Source organism: Melanaphis sacchari, unplaced genomic scaffold, assembly GCF_002803265.2.
Source record: "Melanaphis sacchari strain LSU unplaced genomic scaffold, SCAv2.0 Contig22_pilon_pilon, whole genome shotgun sequence".
NCBI classification, from domain to species: Eukaryota; Metazoa; Arthropoda; class Insecta; order Hemiptera; family Aphididae; genus Melanaphis; species Melanaphis sacchari.
In genome coordinates, this window is record NW_020271107.1 from 2884993 (window position 1) to 2912844 (window position 27852).

The 27852-nt window shown below is 30.8% G+C and overlaps 3 protein-coding genes across 4 annotated transcripts in view; 1 reads left to right on the forward strand and 2 right to left on the reverse strand.

Moving 5' to 3' along the window:
- Positions 1–1978: 1978 nt before the first annotated feature.
- On the forward strand, positions 1979–7008 carry LOC112594353 (DNA repair and recombination protein RAD54B-like). The gene is made up of 12 exons (XM_025339102.1): positions 1979–2105; positions 2718–3003; positions 3074–3170; positions 3228–3476; positions 3542–3744; positions 3807–3954; positions 4038–4538; positions 4594–4752; positions 4830–5106; positions 5181–5467; positions 5527–5724; positions 6861–7008. Exons 1-12 carry the CDS (start codon positions 2048–2050, stop codon positions 6921–6923), a joined length of 2526 nt encoding a protein of 841 aa, XP_025194887.1. The 5' UTR covers positions 1979–2047; the 3' UTR covers positions 6924–7008.
- A 1151-nt stretch (positions 7009–8159) lies between these two features.
- LOC112594367 lies at positions 8160–14135 on the reverse strand. The gene is made up of 3 exons (XM_025339124.1): positions 13880–14135; positions 13470–13593; positions 8160–11948 (listed from the first exon to the last, which is right to left on the reverse strand). The coding sequence occupies exons 1-3, from the start codon at positions 14113–14115 to the stop codon at positions 11856–11858; spliced, it is 453 nt and encodes a 150-aa protein (XP_025194909.1). The 5' UTR covers positions 14116–14135; the 3' UTR covers positions 8160–11855.
- A 7509-nt stretch (positions 14136–21644) lies between these two features.
- Positions 21645–27852, reverse strand: part of LOC112594348 (furin-like protease 2) — a 132826-nt gene continuing 126618 nt past the window's right edge. Inside the window, exons 16-20 of one of the 2 annotated variants that reach the window (XM_025339088.1) lie at positions 24952–25223; positions 24499–24793; positions 23792–23991; positions 22783–23249; positions 21645–21912 (exon numbers count right to left, since the gene is read on the reverse strand). In XM_025339088.1, coding sequence (XP_025194873.1) covers positions 21802–21912; positions 22783–23249; positions 23792–23991; positions 24499–24793; positions 24952–25223 — 1345 coding nt within the window. In that variant the 3' untranslated portion in view covers positions 21645–21801. Of the gene's footprint in view, positions 21913–22782; positions 23250–23791; positions 23992–24498; positions 24797–24951; positions 25224–27852 lie in introns of both variants that reach the window. The other variant, XM_025339087.1, reaches the window with a different exon arrangement.

The window sequence follows — 27852 nt, forward strand, 5'->3', positions numbered from 1 at the left end:
AGATATAGCTATTTCGTATATATATATCATACTGTAACAATAATACTATAGTTTATAAGATGTTACATGACACCTATATAATATACCAATCTACTGGTCAACTGCTGATCAATACATAATAATATTACACACGCATAATAGAACTCTTCTTGGTAGATTGTTTATTTAAATATTTTTACATTTTCTGATAATGATCAATTCACAATCGTGTAACTTAAATATGCTAATGTTAACTATTTTTGTAATTGCCTGTTATTAATTTAATCAAACCTTATGTTTACCAAATGATAAATAAACGAAAAATTAATAAAAATTAAACATTTCTAGATAATTCAATATAAGCATAGTTTAAATTAATAACGTCTTATTTATACGTATTATTATGCTGAGATTATTTATAAATTATAAAATATAACATTACTTGATTAATTATAATGATAACAAGAATCTTATTAAATATTTTAAAAGCAGGTGCAGCAAATGATGTTTTTGTAATTTTGGACTTGAGTTAATTTTAAATAAGGTAATAAATATAATATGCCCAAACAAGTCGAATACAAGTAGATAACTGATAACATGGACATGTATATATATTATATATAAGATAAATTTCTATGCTATGCAATCTACATCTATCTCTCACGTTGATAACGTGTATGGTTTTGAAGTCTGAAAGTCTGCATGATAATAACGGCTGTCGGTCAAGGGATCGGCAAAGACTGGCACTGGAGGTCTAATACACTACTACACTAGTACTGAATTACTAGATGTTACGGTTATTACTAGACGAGTAATTTTGAATAAATCATTAACGTATACGTTAATGTAATTATTTAATTCGAACATTGAAAACTATTCTTTGAAATCTAACCACACTGGCTGGATAGTGAGCACACAACTGAACGAAGCATCAGGCCCCCCCCCCCCTGTAACAGTGTTGAAAAAATTTTATCTAGATAATTATTCGAATGATTTTCAACTATGGTATTCGAATAAAAAATTATTCGACTAAACTTCATAGACAGTTATACGAATAATTTTTGGTTATTATATTTGATTAAACATAGTTTATATCAAATCATTTTTTTAGATATAGCTATTTCGTATATAATATATCATACTGTAACAATACTATAGTTTATAAGTATGTTACATGACACCTATATATTAAATATAAAATCTACATTACGGTCAACTGCTGATCAATAAAATAATATTGACACACACGCATAATTGGAAGTAACTTTCTTCTATTGGTAGATATTTGTTTATTTAAAATATTTTTACATTTTTCTGATAATAAAATAATTCACAATCGTGTAACTTAAAATACAATGTTAACTATTTTTTTGTAAATGTGCCTGTTATTAATTACCAAATCCTATGTTTACCAAGATAAAATAAACGAAAATTATTAATAAAAAATTAAAACACTTCTAGATAATTCAATATAGCATAGTTTAAAATTAAATAACGTCTTATTTTATATCGTATTATTATGCTGAGATTTATTTATAAATTATAACAATATAACATTACTATATTAATTATAATATAACAAGAATCTATTAAATATTTTAAAAGCAGGTGGCAGCAAATGATGTTTTTGTAATTTTGGGACTTGGGTTAATTTTTAAATAATTGTGATAATAAGTATAATATGCTCAAACAAGTCGAATAAGTGATAACTGATAACATGGACATGTATATATATTATATATATGATAAATTTCATATGCTTATGTACAATCTACTATTCTCTACGTTGATAACGCCATGGTTTTTGAAAGTCTGAAAGTCTATAATTAATAACGGCTGTCGGCTACCAAAGACGGCAAAGACTGGGCACTGGAGTGTCTAATACACTACTACACTAGTACTGAATTACTAGATGTTATTAGTTATTACTAGACGAGTAATTTTGAATTATAAATCATTAACGTATACGTTATAATTATTTAATTCGAACATTGAAAACTATTCTTTTTGAAAATCTTAACTACACTGTTGGATAGTGTTTTAATACAAATACTGTATTTAAATTATCATGAGAAAAAGTCGTGCACCGTCTCAACAGTTTCCACTTGTTCCTAAAGAGGATATTGGTAAGTCTTAGTTTTGGTATTTTATTTTATTATTATTATTATACCTTAAGATGTTTTAATTTTAATAGTATCAAACTACTGTTAATACATAAGTTTGATATAAATTTTAACTAATTTCAGGTTCTATCAATACACTTTTTTAATACTTTCCTTTCATTTGAAGTTTTGAAAACTTTTTCTGTAAATTATTCATCAATAATCATTTTAAAATATATTAAAGAGAACCTTAATGTTTTTCTATCTGCCATCGTTTATAATATCTAGATTCTAGGTACTTTGTTTAATTGAATTTAAATTAGGTTCTTTTGTTGCTGTTTTAGTTTTAAAACTAATTAATAAAACAAAATAATAGGTATTTAGGTACTAATAAGTACTAGATATTAATCTATTCTATTATCTAGTTTATACTTTATTATTTTTATTTTAAAGCAAAGTATCTAAGTAAGTACCTAAATTTGAAATCGATCTATTACTTTTATTATTATAACAAAAATATATTGATTTGTGTACCTATAATAAGTATAAAAATTAAATTTATGTTTAAAACATATTTTTTTGTGTTTTAGTATTCACATTTATTATTTTTATAATCTTAACCTATTCACATTTTAGAAAAAGGAGTGAAAGTAATCAGATCACCAACTGAAATTCTTGAACTAATTAATACATGCGATAGTACTACAATTAAAAATGTGTCTGGTGTAGTTCAACCTGATAGCCAAACCATCAATAATTGTGTTACACCTCTACAATCTCCTCAAAATATAACTAAAAGCATTTTAAAGTCTGTACAACATAAAAGAATAATCAAACCTAGTATACATGTATCTGAAATTAAAGACCAACATGGAGTTAAGGAGAATGTTGTTCAATCACCGAATACCTCAGGAAATAAAAAGTTATCATTACTTATAATCAAATATTGAAATATTATATTGATGTTATGTTAATTCAAATTTTGGTTTTAGATATAATGTTACATGGGGCAAACAAACAAAAAAGAAGCACAAAACATGGGAAGGTGATGGGTACTTAATTGTGTCTGATAAATTCGCAGAACTTTATGTAATAATTAATACTAAATATTTATAATTTTTTTATTTATTATAATTATAATTTTAGGATTTAAATGATCATAAGTTAGGTACTACTAGTGATTTAAAATCCTTAGATTTGGAAGATGGTTCAATAATTGTTGTTGGTAGTAAGCAAGTCCAAGTATTAGATTTAGTTACTGAATTTGATACTCCAGCGATTGAAAAATCAACTGTTATTTCATGCACAGGACCTCTACGTAAACGACCAAAAATATCGGTTGATATTAGTTCTCCTGATGCACTAATCATGCCTAATCCCAATATTGATCATCAAGTAAATAAGTCAAAATAAAATTATAATTGAATGTTTATTGTGTTGTTTATTCATTAAATATAAAGTCTTTCTTCAACAAAAAAAAAGAAGAAATCACTCCAGTTGTGCTTGAACCCTTTTTGGCAAAACATTTAAGACCTCATCAAAAAACTGGCATTATTTTTTTGTATGAATGTGTTTCTGGATTTAAAGCTCAAGAATATTTTGGTGCTATATTAGCTGATGAAATGGGCCTTGGCAAAACATTACAAACTATTTGTTTGGTTTGGTATGTATATTATATCTATTTCATTGGTCGCAATTTGATTTGCTTGACATATTTTAATGTAGGATGTTACTGAAGCGAGGACCATATGGAGGTATACCATTGGCTAAAAGAGTACTGATAGTTGCTCCTAGTAGTCTCGTTGGAAATTGGGAAAATGAATTTATAAGATGGTTAGGAAGGGATAGACTAAGGCTGTTTTCTGTGGATCAAGTAAGTTATGTTCATGCATTTATATACCTAATTGGTTATACATTTGATATAAAATATGTGTTTTTTTTTTTTAAAACTTTTAGAAAAAAAAACCTTCAGAGTTTGCTAGATTACCTGCTCGAAGCTATCCAGTAATGATAACTTCATATGAAATGTTAGTGCGTTACATTGAAGAAATCGAAAAAATACATTTTGATTTAATGGTATGTGATGAGGGCCATCGATTAAAAAATAATAGTACTAATACATCATTAGCATTAAGAAAGATAGAATGTAAAAGAAGAGTTTTATTGACTGGTACACCGATACAAAATGAGCTTGCTGAATTTTATGCACTAATAGACTTTGTTAATCCTGGAATATTGGGAACTTATTCAATGTTTAAACGCGAGTTTGAGGATAAAATTGTTGAATCTCAACAACCAGAATGCCATCCACAATTAATTTCTCTTGGAAAGCAAAAAGCTTCAGATCTTAATGAAGTAACTGAAAAATTTATTTTAAGAAGGACTCAAGATGTTAATAACAAATATCTGCCTTCTAAATATGAATCTGTAGTATTCTGTGCAATGGCTCCTATTCAGGTAATCATCATTGATATTTGAATAAATTGTTTGTTTAATGTAAATAATATCTTAGTGCCGTTTATATGAAGAAACTGTTTCATACTGGGAAAATCGTGTTCAAGAATTTGGCCTTAGTACTATTTCACACTTCAGTGTCATTACTATGTTAAAGAAAGTTTGCAACCATCCAGAATTATTACTGAACAACCATTATAACAACGATACCTCTGAAGTATGAAGAATTATTGTTTATGTGTAAAAAATAAATTTGAAGTTATAAACAATAGGTATATAATTAATTTTTTTTAGGAGACACTAAGTCAACATTTAAATCGCACTATTGTTATAAAACATTCATTAATAGAAAGTTCAGGAAAGCTTATAGTTGTTGACAACTTATTAAAAGAGTTACATAAAAATGGTTCTGAAAAAATAGTTTTGATATCATATTATACTCAAACTTTAGATATATTTGTGAAGTTATGCGATATGAAACATTACAAATATTTGAGACTTGATGGATCTACTGCTACTGCTCAACGGACTGATATAGTTAAAAAATTTAATGATTCAAATTCCAATTATAGTACTTAATAATTTTTATAAACAGACATTTGTTGTAAATTAATTTTATATTAAGTATGATGAATTTATTTTTAGGTGTTCTCTTATTGAGTGCTAAAGCAGGTGGTGTTGGTCTGAATCTTGTTGGTGCATCTAATTTGATTTTGTATGACTCTGATTGGAATCCAGCTTCTGACCAACAAGCTATGGCTAGAATTTGGAGAGACGGTCAAAAAAAAAATGTTCACATCTATAGGCTACTAACAAGTGGTACTATTGAAGAAAAGATATTCCAAAGACAAATTAGTAAAACTGGTTTGAGTGAAGCCATCACAAATCCTGATAATCAAAATAATACAAAACTATCATTTGATCAACTTAAAGTATGATTGGATTTTTCAGAATTTTACTGAATTTAAAATATTAACATATTATTTATTAGGATTTATTTAATTTCAAAAAAGATGCTTTATGCTCAACACATGATTTATTGGAATGTAATTGTGGTGGAAAAGGTATAGTTCTTAGTGATAGTAGTACGTTTGAATGTTATGACAAAAAATCTGAAGCACCACTACGTGTTAATGAACTGATGAAATGGGAACATCATTCGTCACCTTTCAACAAAGATGTTTTAGAAGTAAGTATAATACTGTAATATTTTTCAGTTCTGATGAAAAAAAAAAAAAACGCCAGTGTCCAAAAAGTCTTGTTAAATTAAATTATTTATTAGTAAAAAATCATTATTTTTTTTTAAGAATATATGGGCTAATATAAGTTGAGAACTTTTATTTTTTGAATAATAGTATAGTATTGTGCATAGAAGTGTTAATTATATACTAGAAATTTTGACATGACTATTAATTGATTAATGTGCTGTCTCAACTGCTATAATTTTTGGATATCAGTTAACTGAGCTATTAATTTTTAACTATATTTAAAAATATAATATTGTTACTAGGGCTTTTGAGTTTAATGTGAATGCGTAATAATCTTGCTTAGTTATATTTAATTCTGGGTGATATAGTAATTTATTTCAAGATTTACAGTAACATTTTATCATTTTGTCTTGTTCAACTAATATTTTACATATTTCGCATATCTGTTAGAATTTTTAATACATATTCTAATTATTTTTGGCAAACCCATTTTTTCATTGAATACTTATTTAAAATTTCAAAAATAAAAAATAAAAAAAGCTTAAAATTGAAAATTCGTTTCTTTTGTATTTAATGATTCAATTGAAAAATAATAGGGTTAGCTGGTTATTATTTATTAAAAAATATTTTACAATAAATTTTCAACTATTGTTTTTGGGGAAGGGGGCTAATAATTTTTGAATATAGGCGGTTTAACTATAGAATTTTCATAAGTTTGGTATGCTGATGCTGCAAGTTAAACATTTTAGACTTGTAGCAGCTTTCATATAAATTACAATTTTAATGCATGGAACATTATATTTTTTCTTATGTACGTAATGTATGTTCATAGAAAACTAAAAATATTTTATAATTTTCCTGAATGTATTTTTATGGTGGCATTAATATATTTCTGTTATAAAGCCATTTTCAAGAATCAGTCTGCAATATATATATATATATATATATATATAAGCTAGGTATTCAAAATGTAAACCTATTTATTTTCTTATACTATTCAGTTCACACACCAATTACCATTTTAAGTTCTTAAAATTTTTAAACTATGGTTAATTAATTTTTACATTCTATATCACATGAAATAAAAAGATATTTTAATGTTTTAATTTTGTTTTAGGCTATGAACTTATTTGGAGTATCAACAACTATCCGCTTCTTGTTTAGGAATAAAGCAAATTAATTGAACTAATACAATATTGGCTATAAGATCCTCATATTGTGTTCCTTATAATTATAAATATTACTTTATCCCTATTGTAATTAAACTGTCTAATATTTATGTATTATTAAAAAATATATTTAATATCATTTTAATTTTTAATTATTTAGATACACATTTATATAATATTACATAAAAAAATAAAAAATAAAATAATATTTTAATATCATTGTATTAAATTTAATACAATGAATAAATTAGGCGCTCTCTGTTGTAATGTGAAAAATTAAGAAGTTTTACTACAGTCCTGCATGTACTCTCATGACTTTAGAGATGGTTTCTTTGATTTACAGACACTTATTTTCTAGCTGATTATCTAGTATCTATATTTCAGGCGCGTATACAAGGGGGGTCTAGGGGTTTAACCCCAAATTTCAGGAAAGTTTTATCGTAATATATGAATTACATTTCTCGTTTAGTACTTGATCACTATCTACAATCGTCAATCGGACCAAACACTTCTTGTTAGGCTACACGTTAAGTTAGATTATATAAGAATAAAAATTTACAACCAAACCCCCCCAAAATATTTTTTTGTGTATGTGCCTGCTATATTCTATTTTATTAAACAGAATAATACTAAATAATATCTTCTCTCTTTATTATCAATTTTTTTTGAGTTAATCTTTAAAAAATTTTTAAAGATTTAAATATCTTTTTAAATTGCATTCATCATGCAGTATTTATATTTATAATTATAAATTGTAGACTTTGCAACATGTGCTTTTTTTTGGTTTTTAATTAATATTTTTTAAAATATAAGGATGTTATTTATTGGTAAAGATAGAATTATTATTGTAAGAGTCTCAATTTAAAATTAAAAAAAAAAAAAATTATTGTATATTCGCTATATAAATATAATCATTATAATCTTAAAATAACGATTATTTCAGAATTGGAGAAGAATAATATTTTAATGTAAATTTTAAAGAAATCAAGTACCCACTATCCAAGTACATCCTTGCAATAAATGATTCTAGTAAAATTATCTTAATGAACAGATTTTATATTTTTCATTAAATTAATTGTACCAATCGTGTAATACTTTATAAATTATAATATGAATGAGAGAAAACACAACAATAAATTATATATATTAACATAAGTTATAATATTTTATTAAATACTGACACAAACAGAATTTACATAATAGTCAACAACATTTTATTTTTAGCAAATAAAATGTTTATTCGTACTCTTAAACTAGTATACATAGGTAACAGTTATTATATTATATGATTTATATAAACCATTAATTAAGTCTTACAATTACATTAAAAAATATATCTTTCACAAATTAGGTAATTCAGCCATATAATGTTATAACTTTTAATACTGATACTTTTCTTATACTTATTTATGTAATTTAACATAACCCTTAAATGATAATTAGGTAATTTTCTACTAATTATTATTCTTAACATGTCAAACTCATACACTAAAACGTATGAGGTTGAACGATATAGGCATTTTGACACAAAGAATTTGAGAAAAATAATCATGGCATTTAAATGCTCAGTTAATACGGTCATATCGAAAAGACCAGCTCTATTATACTCCCTAATCTATCCCGCTACTACCCATGTTAAAATGATTGTATATTATTTATTGATTTCGTTAAAAATATTTGTATTATTTTCCCAGAGAAAGCCGTATTATGATAAAAAAAATTGATTGTTACAAATGTTAACACTAAATTGTTAATTACACTAAATATTTTTACAAGATACGCCGAAAATTGACAAATTGTTAAAGTAAACACACGTCTTGTAAGCCTTTTTAGATAAGTCAAATACTTAGGTTTGTATATATATTATAGTATGCTGGTGTACAAATAAATAAATGAATATAATCAACTGCAGATCTATTACCAGAAACGGTTTAGCCCCCTCAAACTTTTTTTTTCAGTTTTTTAAAGGCTTGACGTAAATTTTTTATATAAACAGATTAGTGTTACACGCTGTACGTATTAATTTTTTGTAGGGGTCGTGTATAACCCCCCCCCCCTCTTCATTGCAGCGTGTTGACCGTAGTCACATCAATACTAACGATCCATTTGAAAATGTCTACACAGGCATTAGAAAATCAAACAGGACGCATCGCAGTACTGGAGTAAGCAGGCATTGTTATGCAATATTACATAATTTACAATACTTATATTTAATATATTATGTTCGTGACTGACCCACTACTATATTTAATATAATATTATGTTAACAATCGATATACCGTCTGCTGTCGTATTCATATCGAATGTCATAATTTCATGGGCAGGTCGTAGTATAAGTAGGACCTTTATCCACTTTTTTGAACACTACATTTTCGGCAAGTGATTGAGTAGGAAGTACTAGGCACGTTGTGCCAAACACAAATAAACAAAAATACGTTAAACAGTTATAATCGCGGCGTATACGAGATGATTCACCAAACGCCGAATCGTATATGTCACGCCAAGACTTGACGTGCGTGACGGGGATATTTTTCGGTTTCCGGTTACCAAAAATCATCATCAAACGATTATTAAAACATGTTGATGTCCATGGCAAAAGGTTAAATGATTATCCTTATTTTAATGACCACGATGGCGAGTACCGTACCAAACGATAATTAATTGACAAGACCCCGCAGGATTTACATTTTACAATTCTAAAGTGGTCGGCTTATTCTCGAACGACTGACCGCGGTAATAACGAGTACCTATCTACTGGAACAGAAAGCAGGTTGTTACCGGTGTCTTGTTACTTTTTACAAAAGTGCAGTTAACTCAACACAAACGCCCCGCGGTACGCACACGCTCGAGGTTAATAGTACTCGGAAAAAGAGTAAAAAGTATTTTAAAAAGGAAAACAAATAACTTTTCGTTAAAACAAACTGAAATACGATAAATTCGGTCTTATGACCAGAACAAAATTATTTTTAAACGACCGATCGTCAGTCATCATAGCTCACGTTATTACCCGCGCCTTAAATAGTCATTAACAAAATTCGGTCGACTCGACATTCGTCGTTGGTTTTTGATTCGTATAAAATGACAATTCGTGCGCATTATATTTATTTTTAAGACCTCCCGTATGTTGTACGGCAATTGAAACATTTTCAGCGATCGCCCCAATTTTTCTGTAGCAACAAATTTATTCAATTTTTGATTTTTGGAATTTTTATCTATACTCAAGGAGACTTATGTGATGATAGAGTAGAGAATTCCTATTTTTGGATTCTCATTTGAAACAAATAATCTTAAATTACTACAGGTCTCTCATAAAATTGGACAAAAATAAAAAATAAATGGAAAATATAGCCGGACCTTAAGTAGGTAGGTATACTTAAAGACTTTAAAAACTCAGATTTGATTAAATTCGCATTGTTAAATGAAAAAAAAATTAGGGAGACTAGGTATACTCGGGGAATCATCTCGTACACGAAATACAATTAATAAGACTCGGCGTTGCGTGTGTGTGTAGTGTGTTAGTATAGTTACACGATTGACTAGCTGATACTATAGTTATACAAAATAATAATAATAATAATAATAACAATATACGTATTTAAATTATACACAATTGGACGGAGATTTAATATATTATTATTATTAAATTAGTGCGGTCTACATTTCGTTCACGTGAGACATCATTTATTCACACACGTACTATAATGTAGGTCGTGTATAACCATTTACCTTGTTTGGTATTAATTAAAAAAAGTTACGGTAATTGAATTGAAAACAAACGTAAAATGTTGGTTAGCAGGGTTATTGTACTCATTTGGCATAGAGAACCGAAGGTGAATGTGTTAACATGCGTGTTACAGTTTTAAGTCATTTGAATTATAATTTTTAGAGATATAGATACGCGTTGCAGATAAAGCCGATATCATTACACTACGCGTGTCGCCACGCGACATACTGACAAAGATGTGAAAAGTTAGAAAAAAAACCTATCTATGGTAATGTCACACGAAAACTTTGTATTCACTCAACCCTTCAGTTATATTATTATCACGTTGAAGCTATTTTCTATGACCGCTTTTGAATTATTATTAGATATTATTATTCTAAATTTGTGTCGAGTTCTAAAATACAATTATCGACTATTCGTTTTTACTTTTTAACGACATACGCACAGGTGCTATTAGAATTTCAGAAGTCGCTTTTTAGTATCTACCAAATATAATATTTAAATTAAATTAAAGCGCGGTCGTATTGTGTTATAGTAGAGCACGAGGCGGCGGGTGGTATAGCAGAGGACAACCAGTAAAATCTTATTGTACTACTCAGTACATTCAAAGTTTAGACAGTCGTTAAACAACATAATATTATAAACTACGGCGTTTGAAATTGCACTTGTAAGACGTGACGATGGCATAATTTGCATATGTACCTATCTACACACAGAGATATCGACTGATTTGGGTGTACTTATACTTAAAATGTCTGTCTATACAAACAGGGTGTTTGCGTGTGTATTGATAAGTGTGTAGATAGTAATGACTCGCTGCTTCAGTCGTCGGTTAAACTATGTTTTATGATAGGTAGTTATAGAAAATCTTACGACAGAGACTTCGTACATGCAGGATTTCGAGAACAGACGTATTCTAACTTCTACGCCATTGTGTTCACACATCACGCGTAACCCAGGTAAATAATGTATTATTAATAGTTAAGCACATAATATATTATTACGTCGTCAACGTTTAATCCCGGTACACGCCTTAATGCCCTAGACATGACTTTCTGCCGGTTGTGGCGGAGGGAGGAGGGGCGATGTTAATCCACATGACTGCTGCTTATATGTACCTACATCGCGGCGATTATCGTGAATAACTATAGTATTATTAATATTTATTACAATATATGACGTGTAGATACTGTGTTATTAGTAGTGTTGTGTCTGTGTGTTAAATGCAGTTGGTGACGTCCAACGTGGTGGCTTGAGGCGGCATGGGTAGCGTCACGTCCACTCTGGTGCATTTTTCACGATCAGAATATTTCTTGAATGAGAACGATATATATAAAAAAAAAAGTTTACAGATTATAAATTTCGACGGGTTTCAATCATATTAATACATAAAATTTGAATGGCAAATGGAAGCTGTTGTGCATACAGATGCTATTCGGCTGGTATCACGCAAGGCAACTGGCAGTAGTCATCTAAATATTATAATATATACTCAGCAGTTCAGGTCGTGCACAATGTGCGTTTTGTTTCACACATCCTGATCAGTCGACGGTGTAGGTGTGCATTTTGAAATTTTGACGAATGTTCGTCACACAAAAATCAGGATTAGTCGAGAAGGAAATAAATACAGTATTATACACGAAAGTGACAAAATCCTTGGTATCAAATAACTGTTTTTCCTCAAGGTATATATATTCGCCTAATTACGGAAACATAAGCGAGTAGGTATCGTTCAGAAGTGCTGAACGTATTGATTAATAAACGTATATATTATTCTTATAATATTAATATCGGTTTATATTATTAAAATCTATACTGGCTATACTTAGTATTGATTATTGACGATTTATTGTAAGTACCTATAAAAATATTATGTTCATATTGGCCTCTTTTAATAAAAATATTAGTATATTAGTGCTGGCTAGTAATATTTGTTTAATATATCTTTGGCAGACATACAGACATAAAAATTAAACACAAAGTCAAAGTAAAAAAAATAAACATGTTGTTTGTTTTCGTGTTTATGATAAAATTTGAAACAGTCAATTTATAAAGCTGACTAATTATAGTAATATAAATATTTTAAAGGTTTAATTGATGATGTATCATTTTTTTAAAGCCTTTACATTTGCGTACATGGTGAATAAGAAGATACGTGGGTACTTAGGTACATATATTAAATAAATAAATTCGGTATGTACCTAAAAAAAAAGTACGCAACAAGAGAGTGAGACACTATCTTTGAAAATATATCCAAAATGAAACTGCAATTATCAAGAAATTCAATATGATATAAAAATGGCACTTTTTGATATTTGTGTCACAGTCTGGTGTTCTAAAAGGATGATTTTACTTGGCAAAACAATACTATATTTAATTTCTTAAATGATATTAGCAGAAACGATAATATACTTGATTCAAAATCGGTTGCACTACGTAAATAAGCGTGTTGCTTGGTCATTCCATTATTCCCGTACCTAAAATTAGTGATGTTGATAACATTTTGCTCTCGGGGACCTATTTTTTACATACTGTGTCGACTAGTTAGGAAAATTAAATATATTACTATAAAAATAAATATAATGTATGAATTATTATATGAATTATGAACTATAAATGTTTGTTTGTTTTATTCCTCATAACTTGTGACTATAATTATGAAATATCAACATATAATTTTTTACTATTTAATTTTCCCGAAATTCTGGAAATGCCGCAACCATCTCAGCTACCTTCTATAGTTCCGCCACTTACTGACCAATATACTGTTTACCTTGCACGCGATACCTCCAGATCCCATCATACTATCCTCCGTATCAGGTATTATACTCACGAATTTAGTCGGCGACGTGGGCACCGGGACGTACTTGACGATCACCGGGGTCCGGAAACAACAGCACTGTCTGATGATCGGACAAAACGAACCGACGACAAACAGCATAACGGCTACACCTCCACTGCAGACGAGAAGAATAATAACAATAACAATAATAATAATAATAATAATAATAGAAAATCTCAGTCAATTGTCCCCGTGTTTGCTTTTCGCAACACTTATAAAGGTCTTAAGCAAATTTGATTTCCGTTTTTTTTTTTCATGACGACACGTAACCTGTCGGACACATTTTGCCTAAAATTAAAGGTATTGGTGCGAGGCGTGACAGAGTGCACGGGCAAGACTATAATAACAGTTAAGTTGATGAAATAAAATTCACGGCGAAAGTGAAAAAACGTTGTACTCACCACAAGTACCAGAGGCTGTACACGTTGTCGCAACACTTGCCGTCGCCGCAGCAATACTGTTCGCGGGTGCACAGCCCGGACTTGCATATAGACGCGGACGCGGTGCCGACGTCCAACAGCAGCAACATCACCAGCGACAGCCGGAACGCCGCGGTCGCGGTCGCGACGACGGTGACCGCGGTGACGGCGACGGCTTGCTGCTGCACCTGCAGCGGCGACGGTGATGAAACCGTCATTGTTTACACGGCCGCTAAACGACAACTCGTGGCGGTGCGGCGCAGCGTCGGACGCCAAGCAGAGTGTAGAGCAGCACGACGGCACTCGCAGCTGACGTCGACGACGACGACGACGCGCGTCATCTCGTGGCGGCACGCATACCAGTCAGCTGTGCCGCGGCCACCCCCGCCGCGAGGAGGAGGCGTCCAAGCCGCAAAAATCGATACGGACCGGAGCGCGTGAACGCGGCACGTAAGCACGTTCGCGTCCCGCACGCACACCGTGACCGCGGTTACGACCGGCTCGAGTATAATATTTTTACGGCCGCGACGTGGGTCTTAAAAGCGAAAACGTGTTCCGCAATTTTATCTAAGTTTGCGTACACTTTTATTGTTATTATTATTATTTTTTTTTCATATAGGTGTTGGTGTGTAGGTACAATAATTTTGTTTAATGCGTTCACATCACGAACTCTGCAACGATTGCGGATAGTGTAGTATCGACGACCAGTGGACGTAGATTTATTATTATAATTTGGGCTGGGATTTTAATGACTTAAAAAACTTAAAAAATGCATTTAAATTATATTCTTAAAAATTGGAAAAAAAATTTTAAATGATACTACTGAAGTGTATTTATTTTTTTTTAATAGTATTGTACGCATTGTTACTTGTTTAATTGAATGATCTTTTGTTTTTTCTTAATCATTAACGGAAAGGCCTATCTATGATAAAATATTTGCTATCGACGATAACTTGTCGTGATATAATTTATTATTCATAGCGTCGGCAGTTTGTCGAAAGTTCTTGTTAATCGCAACAATTTTCGTTCATTTCACGAATAAATCGTAAAAAATGTTTTAAAAACTAAGAAAATTCACTAGAATCGTCAAAAAATGCCTTACAAATGCATTTATGGTTGATTTAGTCAAAAAATGCATCAAGAAGATGCAAAAAAAAAATTACATTAAAATAAATCAGTATTACCCAAAACTCATTTTATACTTACGAACCAACATTTCAAAACACCAGAAAAAAAGATACCTTTATATCAAAATCCCAGCGCTAATTAGAAAATACGTACATATTAATCTATATACACTATTCTTACTATTATAATTTATTTTGGTTTATCATTACAATAATCATAATATATCATGTTACAAAATTTATTGGCATGAAAAATATCAATAAAACCTGTGTAAAGTTGTGGATCACTCGTTATCAATAGTCGTGGTACGTGTTCACCGAGGTCAGTGTGGGACGTTTATCCCAGAAAATTTTCTTTGGGGAATGGGGAGTTGTTTCTAAATTTTTGAAGTGAATAACGACAGTGGGTTATTTCCATCATCATAATTACTAAAAAGAAAACAATGATTTGTCCATATTGTATACCGGCCGGTGATAAAGTTATACAGAGAGCTTTTGCAATGGTAAGCAAAAGAAAATAAATACGGTAGAAATAGGTTTATTTCTTTAATTTATTTTCAATTTTGTTTTAATTATTAATTGAATTTTACAGTTTTAGTTTGAATTAATTGCGATTCGATATTTTCGGAATATTATAAAAATTCCATAAGAAATCAGACTCGAAAAACGTTTGATGTATTGCTAACTGGTAAGTTTGTTAAAAAAACTGTTTAATTTAATCAATGATTAAAGCAAAATTTAAATCGTACTATATGGTATTAATTTTGCTTTTGTTTATTATTATAATGCTGTTATGATTATATTATTGTGTTATGCTTTAATCACCTATTATTATAAGATGACGTCGTAAACGACCATTTTAATTGTATATACGAAAATTTGAAACACGATCTCAGCCATTACAGTAGCTTTTAGCAGTAATAATAGCTTATTAATTATTATTGTTTGATAATGGCTTAATTATTTTTAGGATTGCGCTAGAATTACCTCTCCAATGAAAAATTTGTTATTGCTTTTATTTTTAACTTACAGACTGACAAAATATAATTTCACTACGAATTTTATGAGCTCATGACTATTAATTAGTAATAGCTAGTATTGCTTTCAACGATCAGATATTATTACTTAATATTAACACTGTATTATTTTGTGGCATTAACTATGATCAGATTTATTAAATAGGTACGATTGATACCTACTGAACAGTCTTTTTACATATGTATCATAACGCAGTACGCACAGTGTAGAATAGGGACGGCCAAACTATTTTTAGCCGCGATCTACTAAAAATATATACTTCACCTTTGAGGATCGAAAGTTTTTTATCATTAAGTTACTATACTACCATAATTAATTTTCGTGTGCGTAGCCTAAAAATAAATTCTAACACGATCGACTTTGAAATCGCCAGCGATCGGCTGTTTGGCCGTCCCTATAGTATAGAAGATATTGCAAGTTTTTGGATCAATGATCAATGGAACTTTAATAATTATAGCAAAAAAAATTGTTTTGCTTATTAGGTAATAGGATTTACAACATTTTGTAATTGTAACCCTCTTATAAAAATAAAATAATAATTTAGAAAAGCTCACTCTGCGAGCATGCTAAATTTTCAGTTTCTGAACGTATTTTAAATTTTAATACAACGTGCAATAAATTATAATTTCATATTATGTAAAATTAAAAAAGTTTTCGTGGTAATAAAATATTTTATTATAAACAATTGTCACTATTAAGCACTTTTATGTTGAGTAACTATGAATATTAAGTAAAGGTATCATAATATCGACAATCGTAATTATGTGCTGGTAACGGATAGACAACGAAGATAAAAGACAATCCAGGCATAGATATGTTTAGAAATCTGAAAAGCCACTTAAACGAATAAAAGTTATAGAACATTTTGAAAATTAAAATAAAAGTATAATTGAGGTCTAATATAGTAGTTAGTTTGAAAATGAGTTTATAATCTTATAATTGACTTAATTTAGTATTTTATATTTTTATTATAATTGATCCTAATTCTTAATAAGCTATTTTCAAATTTTATATCAACGTATAATTTATTCATAAACCCAACCTAGGTACCTAACTATTAAAGTAAATGCTGGTTCACAGTTACATGGCGTAGGTACACATCGTCGGTCGTGTCGAGTCAAAAAGTTGAGCTCGGCCCAACTTAGCGGGATTTCATCGGTCGATGGTGCTTATAGTGGATGATACCCCGATCACAATGACCAATCAGAATAAAATAAATGTACATGGCATGACGGATGACGTAGTCGTTCAAGTAATAATAATAATAATAATAAAATATATTGCAGATCCATTAGAAATCAATGAGTTAAGGATGTTATAGGTTGTTAGTGACATTCACATGATAAATTATTTATTTTATGTGAGCATAATACAGATGAGGAACATTTGAAATTGGGTATTATACATCAATATTTAATCCTAAACTGACTTAACTAATAATTAGGTACCTATTTAATTAATAAGTCCATGGAATGATATTTCGAACTGGGATTACGATGGATTTTATCAATTATAATCAACGCAAATAAAACACGACTGTTTCGCGTTAGTGATATTGGCATTACCTATGTTATATTAATCCATGTGGTGTAAATACAATAAAATTTATAAGTGATTGGGTATCCATATTTTTATGGGTTGTCGAAACAAAAATTGAAGGGTCTTTACAGAAACTAGATTTTAAGTCATCTACCTATATGTTGTGCATGTAGGTAAGCTATTGCAGGTTATACGCATACTATTATAATTGTTTTTATACATATATGAACGAACCATAGCAAGTCATAAGTTATAACTATATGTGTAGTGTTCATGAAATATGAGAAAGTATATTATATCGAGTTTCGAATCTCCAATAGAAACGTTTAAATCAAATTTTAGTTAACCGGCCGAAATATTTTTGTTCACTCTACGGACCGATCCTAATTCCAGGAAGTTATCATCCACTATAGCACTCGGTCGCATAATTTATTTCATAATCCTTAAACAACACTATAGGCGCATTACGATACAGGATAATGGATATTCGATATTTATATACACACCATGGCTTCAATGCTAACGTAGGTACAATATAGTCACATATTTTACGTTACCTATGTACAGCATTTTATGTCGATGTATATACTTGTACGTATATATTACATAATATATGTTTGGAAACATAGAGTTTGTAATATTAATTCCCATAACTAGTAAAGTGCGTAAGTTGTTCGGCGGTGTAACGATAATAAAATTACTCATACAATAATACGTGTCCACCGCCTTCATTGAAATCGTATTTTCGGTTGATTTCAAATAGGTATAATAATAATAATAATAATAATAATAATAATAATATTAGAATATACAAGCACGTGGGACACTATTATGAAACGAATGACGATTTAGATGTGACATCCCATGACGATAGCGGCGAAACGAACTTAAGATAATTTATGTGTGACCTAAATTCTGCCAAACCGTCAATCTAATGTTCAATTACATGATTTTTTTTTTTTTTAATAGATAATAGTGTTTAGTTATTATAATATTTACAAGTAATAATATTTAATCACCAACATGCTGTCTATCGATTATAGCTGTATATTGCGTTTTAATGAAAAAAAATTTAATTTTCAAATATGGTATAATGTGTTATTACTTGTACAAATTATAACCACAAAACGTGAAATTAAAGTCTTAATTTTTGAGTCGTATTATTAACAGATATATGAAATCATCAAGTTAGTAATAATTTTCAAAATCAAATAAATGTAAAAACAAAAAAACTGAATGTTTTAAAATTGTGTTCCTTGTTAATATTTTAAATCTTTTTAACTACCTACTACGTGTAGCCCCACAGATGATTAATTTGACGTAAAACATTTAGAGATTTGGACAGATGATTCGGCCTCGCTTGGAGTCAAATTATTTGAACAATAGCATAGGAAAGCGGTCCGCCAAACTTCAAGGACATCCTATTTATGCCGATGGCCATGACTTCATATATTTATCATAAATTTAATGTAGACTGGATAAATGAATTAATTCAACTGTTATACAATGAGTATTATTCGAGATAGGAGGTAGGTACCTATTTAAAATTTAATAGGAAAAAATTAAAAACGAGTCAAAAATAAATATGCCATGACTCATGATGAATACGTTTTTGTTAACTAGCAAAAGTAACCATTTTAAAGCATTAGCATTAAGCATTACTAAACTGCGAGTAATTATTAATATTTTATATCTTTCAATATTGTATTTATTTGTATTCAAAATTAACTTCGCTCACATCGTTTTTTTTTTTTAAAGCAATGAATTGTTTAAACCAGTATCAGCCCCAACAGGATTTTATTTTGAAAAAAAAAAACAATAATAATCATAATTTTTAAAAGTTTGTGAAACACATTTTTTGTAGACAATTATGGTTTATAAATGTATAATATCTTAAAAAGGCCATTACATAAAAGTTCTTTTATTATTTTGTACATAGAACTTTAAACTTGTGCCTTTAGGCAATTAGAATTTTTGGTTAGCTGGTATTGTTTCAAAACATTAAGTATTTAAGTAGAGCAGTAGAGATTTTGGTTTATATTAAAAAGTATATATTTTTCTATGTACCGAGTACTAGCCACTAGGTTTGTTTTCTTTGAAAGATTTAATATTTTAAAACAAAACTAAATGATATCGATAGTGAAATATATATTATTATACCTATACATAATATTAAAATATTATATTATGGAATAGTTCAAAGTTTAAATAATATAATTTTACATAGAATTATTTACCAAAAAGGTTTTATACTTTGTCAAGATATGCATTGTCTAACTTTTAATTCCCACCACCAAAATATAACAGTATAAAGTTGTTCAATATTTTTACGTTTTTTATCGTAGTGTTTGTAAACAAATATTTTTATTTTTTTTTTTTGATAATTGAATTTATATTTATATAATCTTACAATAATGGTATAATTTATTGGAACATAACAAAAAAAAATATATATATATTTACATATTACAAACTGAATCACAGACATTTTGAACAGTGTTCGCAAATGATGTGTAAGCTTTTAGTTTCCATAACATGGAATACATATACATTATAGATAATATATAAGATTCATACTTAAAAGAGTACTTTACTGACGTTCTTATCATAATAACAATTTGACATAATATTTTATGTTTAAAATAAGTAGAAAATGGACGAGTACACAATAACAATAGTTATGTTCGTCGATATGCAGGTACATAAACGGTATATAAGCTAAATATTATAATATATAGGTACCTAGGTATGTCGCGTATAGATTATAAAGAAATGGTAATAATAATATTGTTTTATTTCGTAATATACCTAATTGTAAAGATCCAACACAACACATAAATTAGTTTTGTATTAAGTAGCATATAACTTTCATGGGGATAAAAACAATAATAATATTAATAGTAATAATAATAATTAACCTGGAATATTCTATAGATAATTGCTATAATTTAATAGGGTTTTTTTATTTACACAAATATAAACGGTTAAGCATTACATTTTTAGTTAATTCTTTCTTTCTTTTCTTTTCCAATGTTTTATTTTTTGGTCTTATCGACGACAGAGAAGTAACAACAAAATCATTCAATATATTTATCACCATGGCAACATGCAATAATTCTGTGTTTTAATTTTATTTAATAATAATAATAATAATTAATCCGTTACGATTGATATAATTATAATTTATAATAACAACATTATACAAACAAATCAAAACAATAATACTTAGATAAAACACATGGTGATTCTATCCTTGACACATTTTATGTAAATCATTGTTATGAATAATAAAACGATAGAGTAATTAAACAAACATAGAAAATAATACCGTAAGCGGCAAACAAATGTCTGTTATTTTAGATTATTCATGGAATGTGAATTTTTCAAGTAGATAAACTTAAATTTATTTTTATTCTGCGTATTGTTCGTAATTTATAAGCTTAAAAAAATTAACTTAGAGGTAGGTATAATCTAAAATATGAGGGGCAATACTAACACAACGAAATGTTTTGATGAACTCGACTCGAGTTTACACGTATCGTATGAAAAAATACGTGTATACAATAATATATTCATGTTGAAATAAAGAAATTTGTTCTGCGTTGAAAAGAGAGCATCAATTTCAAATTAAAATAAATAATAAAAAAAAAAAAACGGAATGTAAAAGAAATGTTATTCGAGACGATTACACTTGAAAAGGAACTTACACAAAAATTAAAATTAATAACATTATTGTAATGAATTGTTTGTTCTTTTAACGAGCAGTGGAATTTAATTAATACAATAATATTTTAATACGATATCGTTAATATTTGAGATTCGGCAAAGACATGATTGGGAAGAGGGGTCGATAGAGGAAAAGAAGGTGGTGGGAGGATGACGACGAAGAGAAGCCGTTGATAAACACTCGGTATCGTGTATATATAAGGTTTGGCTATGACAGAGAGTAATTAAACACAAAAAGCGAGAAGACGTATTAAGCACTAATAACAATAATAATAATAATAATAATAATAATAATAATATTATTATTACTATCATAATTTTTGTATGTTTGTTTGTTGGTTTTTTTTTTTTGTTGTTGTTTTTTGTGTGTTTCAAAATATACACTCCGCCGTACTACACAGGTGCTGCACCCCCCGGTCAGACGCCGCGTGAACTGGCATGTTGTTGTGCAGTTGATGGTGTCGAGTGAACTGGTCACGTTTCGGCGAACAGTGCAGTGCTGCTGTCGTTGTCTTCCAAGTGTATATCGCCTTGCGGCCGCAATAACTTCACGTAACCCGAATGTTGTCTTTGTTTTCGTTTCACCTACACGACAGACGACAAAGATTACAGTAAGTTAGCAACGATTATTGTATATTTTACACTATTCGAAGGGTTCGGTAGTAGGCCAGACACTCGCTGGAGTGTTAATTTTTTAACGGAATTAAATACGCGACAATTTTATTTTTAAAAAACAAAAATAGTGAGTATTTGACATTTGAAAAACCGTGGGCATTCTAAGGAACGCGACATCGACGGTAATATGAAATAAATCTGTCTGTAATGAGCCGGCGGTGAAGGGGAGGTTGGCGCGGTGGAACGGTTCCCCAAGGCTTTTCGGTTAATAAAGTATTTAGCCAAACTTTAATTTTTGTTTACTGCACCGTGTCTCTCTCTCTCTCTGGTTGGTGAGCTACGGAAAATTCTTTTCCCCGGGGCAGATTTGTATCATTTTGTACATCGTTTCACAGACACAGGTGATCGCTTATTGATAACTACATGAGATTGTGGGTAAAAGGGGGAGGGCGTTCCGGGAAATATTATCTCCATAACCTGAAAAGTCTCTATGAGAATAGTAAAAAAAAGTTATGAGAATTTTATTTCGGACGAGCGATCGCGAATAGGTGATCCGGATAAACGTTCGAAGACAGTGGAGACGGAGAACAACTCAGATACATATTCTATGACCGTATCATTCATGCAAACGATCACCACCCACAAAAACCAGACGGAGATTTCGGTCGAGATTTAAAAACATTTTTTAGCGTAAGGTTCGATGCGAAGGTGGCAAGAGTAAAGGATGGCGGGTAAGAGTTCAGTATCGATTTCGCGCGTTCATCTGTATCGAACGGGGAATTAAATGTTTACGGTGATCGTTGCACGCGGCGGAAGCGTTTTATCCGAGACGATACTCACCATTATCACGGACAACACGACCAAGCCGGAAGCGAACATGGCCAAGGCCAAATAACCAAACAAAGTGGCGTCCGCCTTAATGCCGTTCGGCTGGTCGACCGCGTCACGGCGCACGGATACTGCCGCGGTCAAGTCGTCCGGTTCGCTGTCCACGGACGTTCGGCGTTTTTCGGCCGGCGTCAAGTTGTGACACTCGCCGGTTTCTGAGTTGCAGCTGCAGCAATCGTCGTGCGGACGCGGTCCACAACACGACACGCACTGGGTGTTCTTCCGGTCGAGATGCAGCGGGAACATGCAGGCCGAACAGCTAAACGGGCCGGGTCCGTTGCAAGCACGGCACGACGCATGGCACGGCTTGCACAGCTGCGTAGGCGGGTCGTAGTACTGAGAACCCGAGCACTCCGAGCACAGGCCATCCTCTAGCATGAAGTGCGGTGGACAAGACGTACACTGCAGCGGGCCTTCGCCTGCAAAATATGAGACCGTTACATCGTTGTTTATATTTTATGGATATTACAATATGTTGTGTACGTTTTTATTCAATCGTCATCCGTATTATTTAATAACTGCACAAAATCAGTGTTTCGACGTTATTTGTAAATCGTAGATAAATATGAACATTTTGATTTTATAGAGATTCTGAGACGGTAAACAATTTTTTTAATCACACAAGCACTCATCATAATATGGAACCATGTTTTTTGTTTTTAAAATCGGCGACAAATATTGTTGTTTTCCGTGTTGTAATTTTTTAATATTTCAGTAAATTACGTTACTCTGGTTTCGAAAAATTATAATAAGAATAATGATAATATATTAGAGCAAAACAATTGTCGATTTACCGACGGACTACCCAGAATACGTGTACCTACATCGCAATTTTCCCTTTTCGAGTTTTGCCGAAGTACAGCAAAACCACAGCGCAGAATACGATACTGATAATAGCTATTTGTATTAAAAACCGAGAAGTATGATGACGTGCGGCAATAATCGCAAACGTTTAACTTACCCTTGCAAGTCTTGCAGTAATGGTGACATTTCTGACAGCCGAAGTCCGACATAAAAAAGCCTTGCGGACACTCGGGATGACATTCACCGGCGGCCAACTGCCAACCGCGTGGACAACTGACGCACTGGTCCCTGCGAGGTCCACTGCACGTCATACAACTCAAATAGCATTTGGCGCACGAGCCTACGTCGCTGTAATATCTGCAAACACATTGTAAGTTCACTAATAGTTAAGCAAAATGTTAAACGATTAATGGCGAATATATAGTTCAACGGATCCGCACGATATGTCCGCTGCACTGCAAGAGCGGAATTATCCGAAACTCGTATCACACATATATGTTCAACGCGTATTTAAATACACATTATAGTGTCACTCATTCGACTGCGAGTTATGCGCTGCTGCACACAGGTCCGTTTTTGAAATTTAACATTCGATATTTTTACTAAAAAATATGGCACTATCGTGGAAATATGGCACTATCGTGGAAAATTATTAAAACAAACTGCAGAATACATGTGACAATAAAACGGTGCATTTTTGGCGCAGTTACACGGTTTTGTCCAAACCGTACGAATTTTGTTTTTTTTTCTTTCGTATTTTGTCAAATACACGAAAGCCACGACTCGTAACATCAGCAACGCATTTGTGAACCATCTCTCACAAACTACAGCGGACGTATTATATGAATGATATGATATACGTACCCCGGGGCACACGTCGTACGACATTGGCCGGTTTGCAACAGCAACGGTGAGTGACACATTGTGCAGTTGGTGCGCGACACGCATTCGATGCACGGATGCGGACACGGTTGGCACGTCGCGTAGTTGCCGAAACGCAAGTCCGGGTAAAACCCGGGCGAACACTGTTCTACGCACGAGCCCGGAGCCTGGAACATGGTCGGCGAACGGCAAGACAGACAGTTTTCGTTGGAGAAGTCACTGCAAGTTTCACATGACCCGTGACACTGCTCACACTGCGTCCCGGTCCAAAACTGGCCTGCTTCGGTGATTTCAAAAGATAAGAAAAAAAAAGAAAAGAAAACCGTTGATGTCTTACGATCGCGCGAGTCGGCGACCATTTACTACGCGGCAAGGTGCTCGAAATCCATAACTGTTTTTCGTGGCAAACCCGAACGCGTTTCACCGTTTTCTCACCTGGTTGACATTGTTGACTGCCGGTTTTTAGGCATCGGCCTTTCTTGTTCAACGTGAAACCCTGGTCGCACGAGTGACATTCGGTCAAATTGCAAGAGACGCAGCCAACGGGACACTCCAAACATTCGTGACGTTTGTGGTGCGGGTAATAGAAGTCTGGGCATTTCGAATGGCACGTGCCTTTGAGTTCGAAATAACCCGATTTGCAAGTAATACACTGGTCGGCATTCGGCCCGGTACATGACTCGCATTTGGCATCGCACGAACCGCATCTGGAATAATTTTCAACACACAATTAATCGCGAAATCATTTTCGAAAATGTTTACACGCATAATATGACGGCGTACACGGGTATATGAAGATAAAATTTATCCACTCACTCATTGTTAAAATAATAGTGGAGTCAAAAACTAATTTATAGGAAATAAAGGATGATTATAGGGAAACGTATAATCTATATTTATATATATTATTAAAACGTGAGACGATTTTTTTGTCAAGTCATATCTAAAGTTTTATTGAACCGATTTTCATGATTTTTTTTTTTAAACGGTACTCGGTGCCATCGACTAGCTATCTAAATGAGAAAATTCCGAAATTTATCAATTTAATTGTTTTTGGAGTTATTTAGTTTTCCGTGTATTTGCGTAGCGAAGCGCGTTGTTTGCCGTACCTGTACACACACATCTTTACACACCCCCTCCCCTACTCCTACGTCAACTGCTGTCATCAGTGACTAAGCTATACGATTGCATACGATTTTACCTGATTTTTAACTACATAATTATGTATGAAATATTAAGCGTTATTAATAATATTATCAATAATTTATTGATGATTTTATTTATATTTTAATTATTTTACTATTATTTAGTTATTCTTATAAGGTATATTTTATTATTTTATATTGATTGCTATAGAAGTGTACATATTTTACTGGGCGCATGTAAACTCCGCCACAAGTACCTTTTTTTACTGTAAACTCTGCCAGAAAAAAAAACAGGTAAAATTGGGTTCATGTAAACTCCGCCACTGAAAAAAATCAGGTAAATTTGAGTTTATGTAAACTCCGCCAGTGAAGAAAATCAAGTAGTAGTGTAAAATTAATATAATATATTATTAAAAAAAAATATAATACAATATCATATCGTTCACATTAAATATTTAAATCATAGTAAATAATCGTTATACCTAATAATGCAAAAATATATATTTTTGCATTATTAGTTATGATTGATGATATATGATGATATATTAGATATAGTTATGTCATGTATGTAAACTAAAATGATGTGATACAATTTGTAAATATTCTAAGTCTTGTATTATTGCATTAGTATATATCATCGCAATAGATGTCAACATTGTCAACGTATTTAATGTGAAAAGGCATGCGGCAATGTGAGCACTGAGCAGCTAAACAAAAAAAGACTGGCAGAGTTTACAATCGCCCATTTTATTAGATATTTATTAGGTATATAGTAAAATTAACAGTTATATATAAACAAACGCAATCATGTTATCAAAAAGGACAAACGTACGCAATCATGTTCTACCCGTCCGATTATCATTGCACACAATAATAACACGTACGTCAAGACAGCCCCCTTTTTAAAAATATGGAAATTTTATTGTTATATCATTTATTATGTCATTTGTACGAATTTGTATGCAGTGACACTGAATTTGAATGACCAAAGGGACTAAGAAATATTAAAAACCCTTCGGGGGGAGGGGGGTTGGCGTAACAACACATCAGCCGTCCTTTTACCTGAAAAATATGAAATGTTTTTAGCAAATCTTTTGCGCTCAATTTACACGTATTTATACGCGCAATATGAAAATTTGTACACTATTAGTTTTGAGAAGACCACGACATACCTTTTGGAGAAAGGAAGGGGTAACATAGAACAAACTTAAAAGCTCACCAAAGGAGCTAAAGGTATAATCATAAAATCAGATATATATGATTAATAATATGTTTAATGATATTAACTAATGAATAACTGACTTAGGTACAGATAAGAAGAAAATTGTGACCATAGATAAAAAATATATGTTCAAACAGTGTATATAATTGAATAATTCCTAAGGAATTTATATATTTTCCAAGGAATGTATATAAATTTCAAACAGTTTTTATGTTTTCCAAAAAGCTTACATATATCCCAAAGAATTGATAAATTTTCCAAGAGTTCATATACGTTACGGTAAAAGTCCGAATACCGATAAATGTCCAAATTTCGGAATACATTCACTCTAATAGAAATCTATTTCTGTATCAGAAAATTGTTTAGAATACGCAATAGTAACTTCAGACAATAAAATTTGTATTCGTCAAACAGCACCGCAACTATTTTTAAATGATGAAAAAAGGTTGAAAATGTGTGCTTATTTGAAAAAATGTATCATAAATTGATGTAAATGACTATCCAAAATTGTGTTATACAATTCAAGATGCCATAACAGTTAACCTTGCACTAATTTAATAATTAATTATAATAAATATTTTTGCTATAATATTTAGTACAATACTTGTAGTAGACAGTAGTGTATATTATTTATATTAATGTGTATAAATAATATGTATATTACAATAATTATTAATAATGTAAATGTGTGTATGTAGTATGTACTGAATCTATCTAATACTAGTAATACTAAATATAAAATAAAATAATTTAAACATTAAAAATTAAATTTACCGATATTCTAATTTTCACCGTAACATATATATCCCAAAGAGATTATAAAATTCTCAATCAATTTTTATATTTTCCAAAGAGATTATAAAATTCCCAATCAATTTTTATATTTTCCAAAGAGAATAAAAAATTCCCAATCAATTTTTAAATTTTCCAAAGAGATTATAAAATTCCCAATCAATTTTTATATTTTCC

Coding starts and splice junctions, on each gene's coding strand:
- LOC112594353 (XM_025339102.1), top strand. CDS start 2,048: ATGAGAAAAAGTCGTGCACCGTCTCAACAGTTTCCACTTGTTCCTAAA. Junction 2,106..2,717: donor TGTTCCTAAAGAGGATATTG/GTAAGTCTTAGT, acceptor TTCACATTTTAG/AAAAAGGAGTGAAAGTAATC. Junction 5,468..5,526: donor TATCATTTGATCAACTTAAA/GTATGATTGGAT, acceptor ATTATTTATTAG/GATTTATTTAATTTCAAAAA.
- LOC112594367 (XM_025339124.1), bottom strand. CDS start 14,115: ATGACGGTTTCATCACCGTCGCCGCTGCAGGTGCAGCAGCAAGCCGTC. Junction 13,594..13,879: donor TACAGCCTCTGGTACTTGTG/GTGAGTACAACG, acceptor TCTCGTCTGCAG/TGGAGGTGTAGCCGTTATGC. Junction 11,949..13,469: donor CCACGTCGCCGACTAAATTC/GTGAGTATAATA, acceptor TTCTCATTCAAG/AAATATTCTGATCGTGAAAA.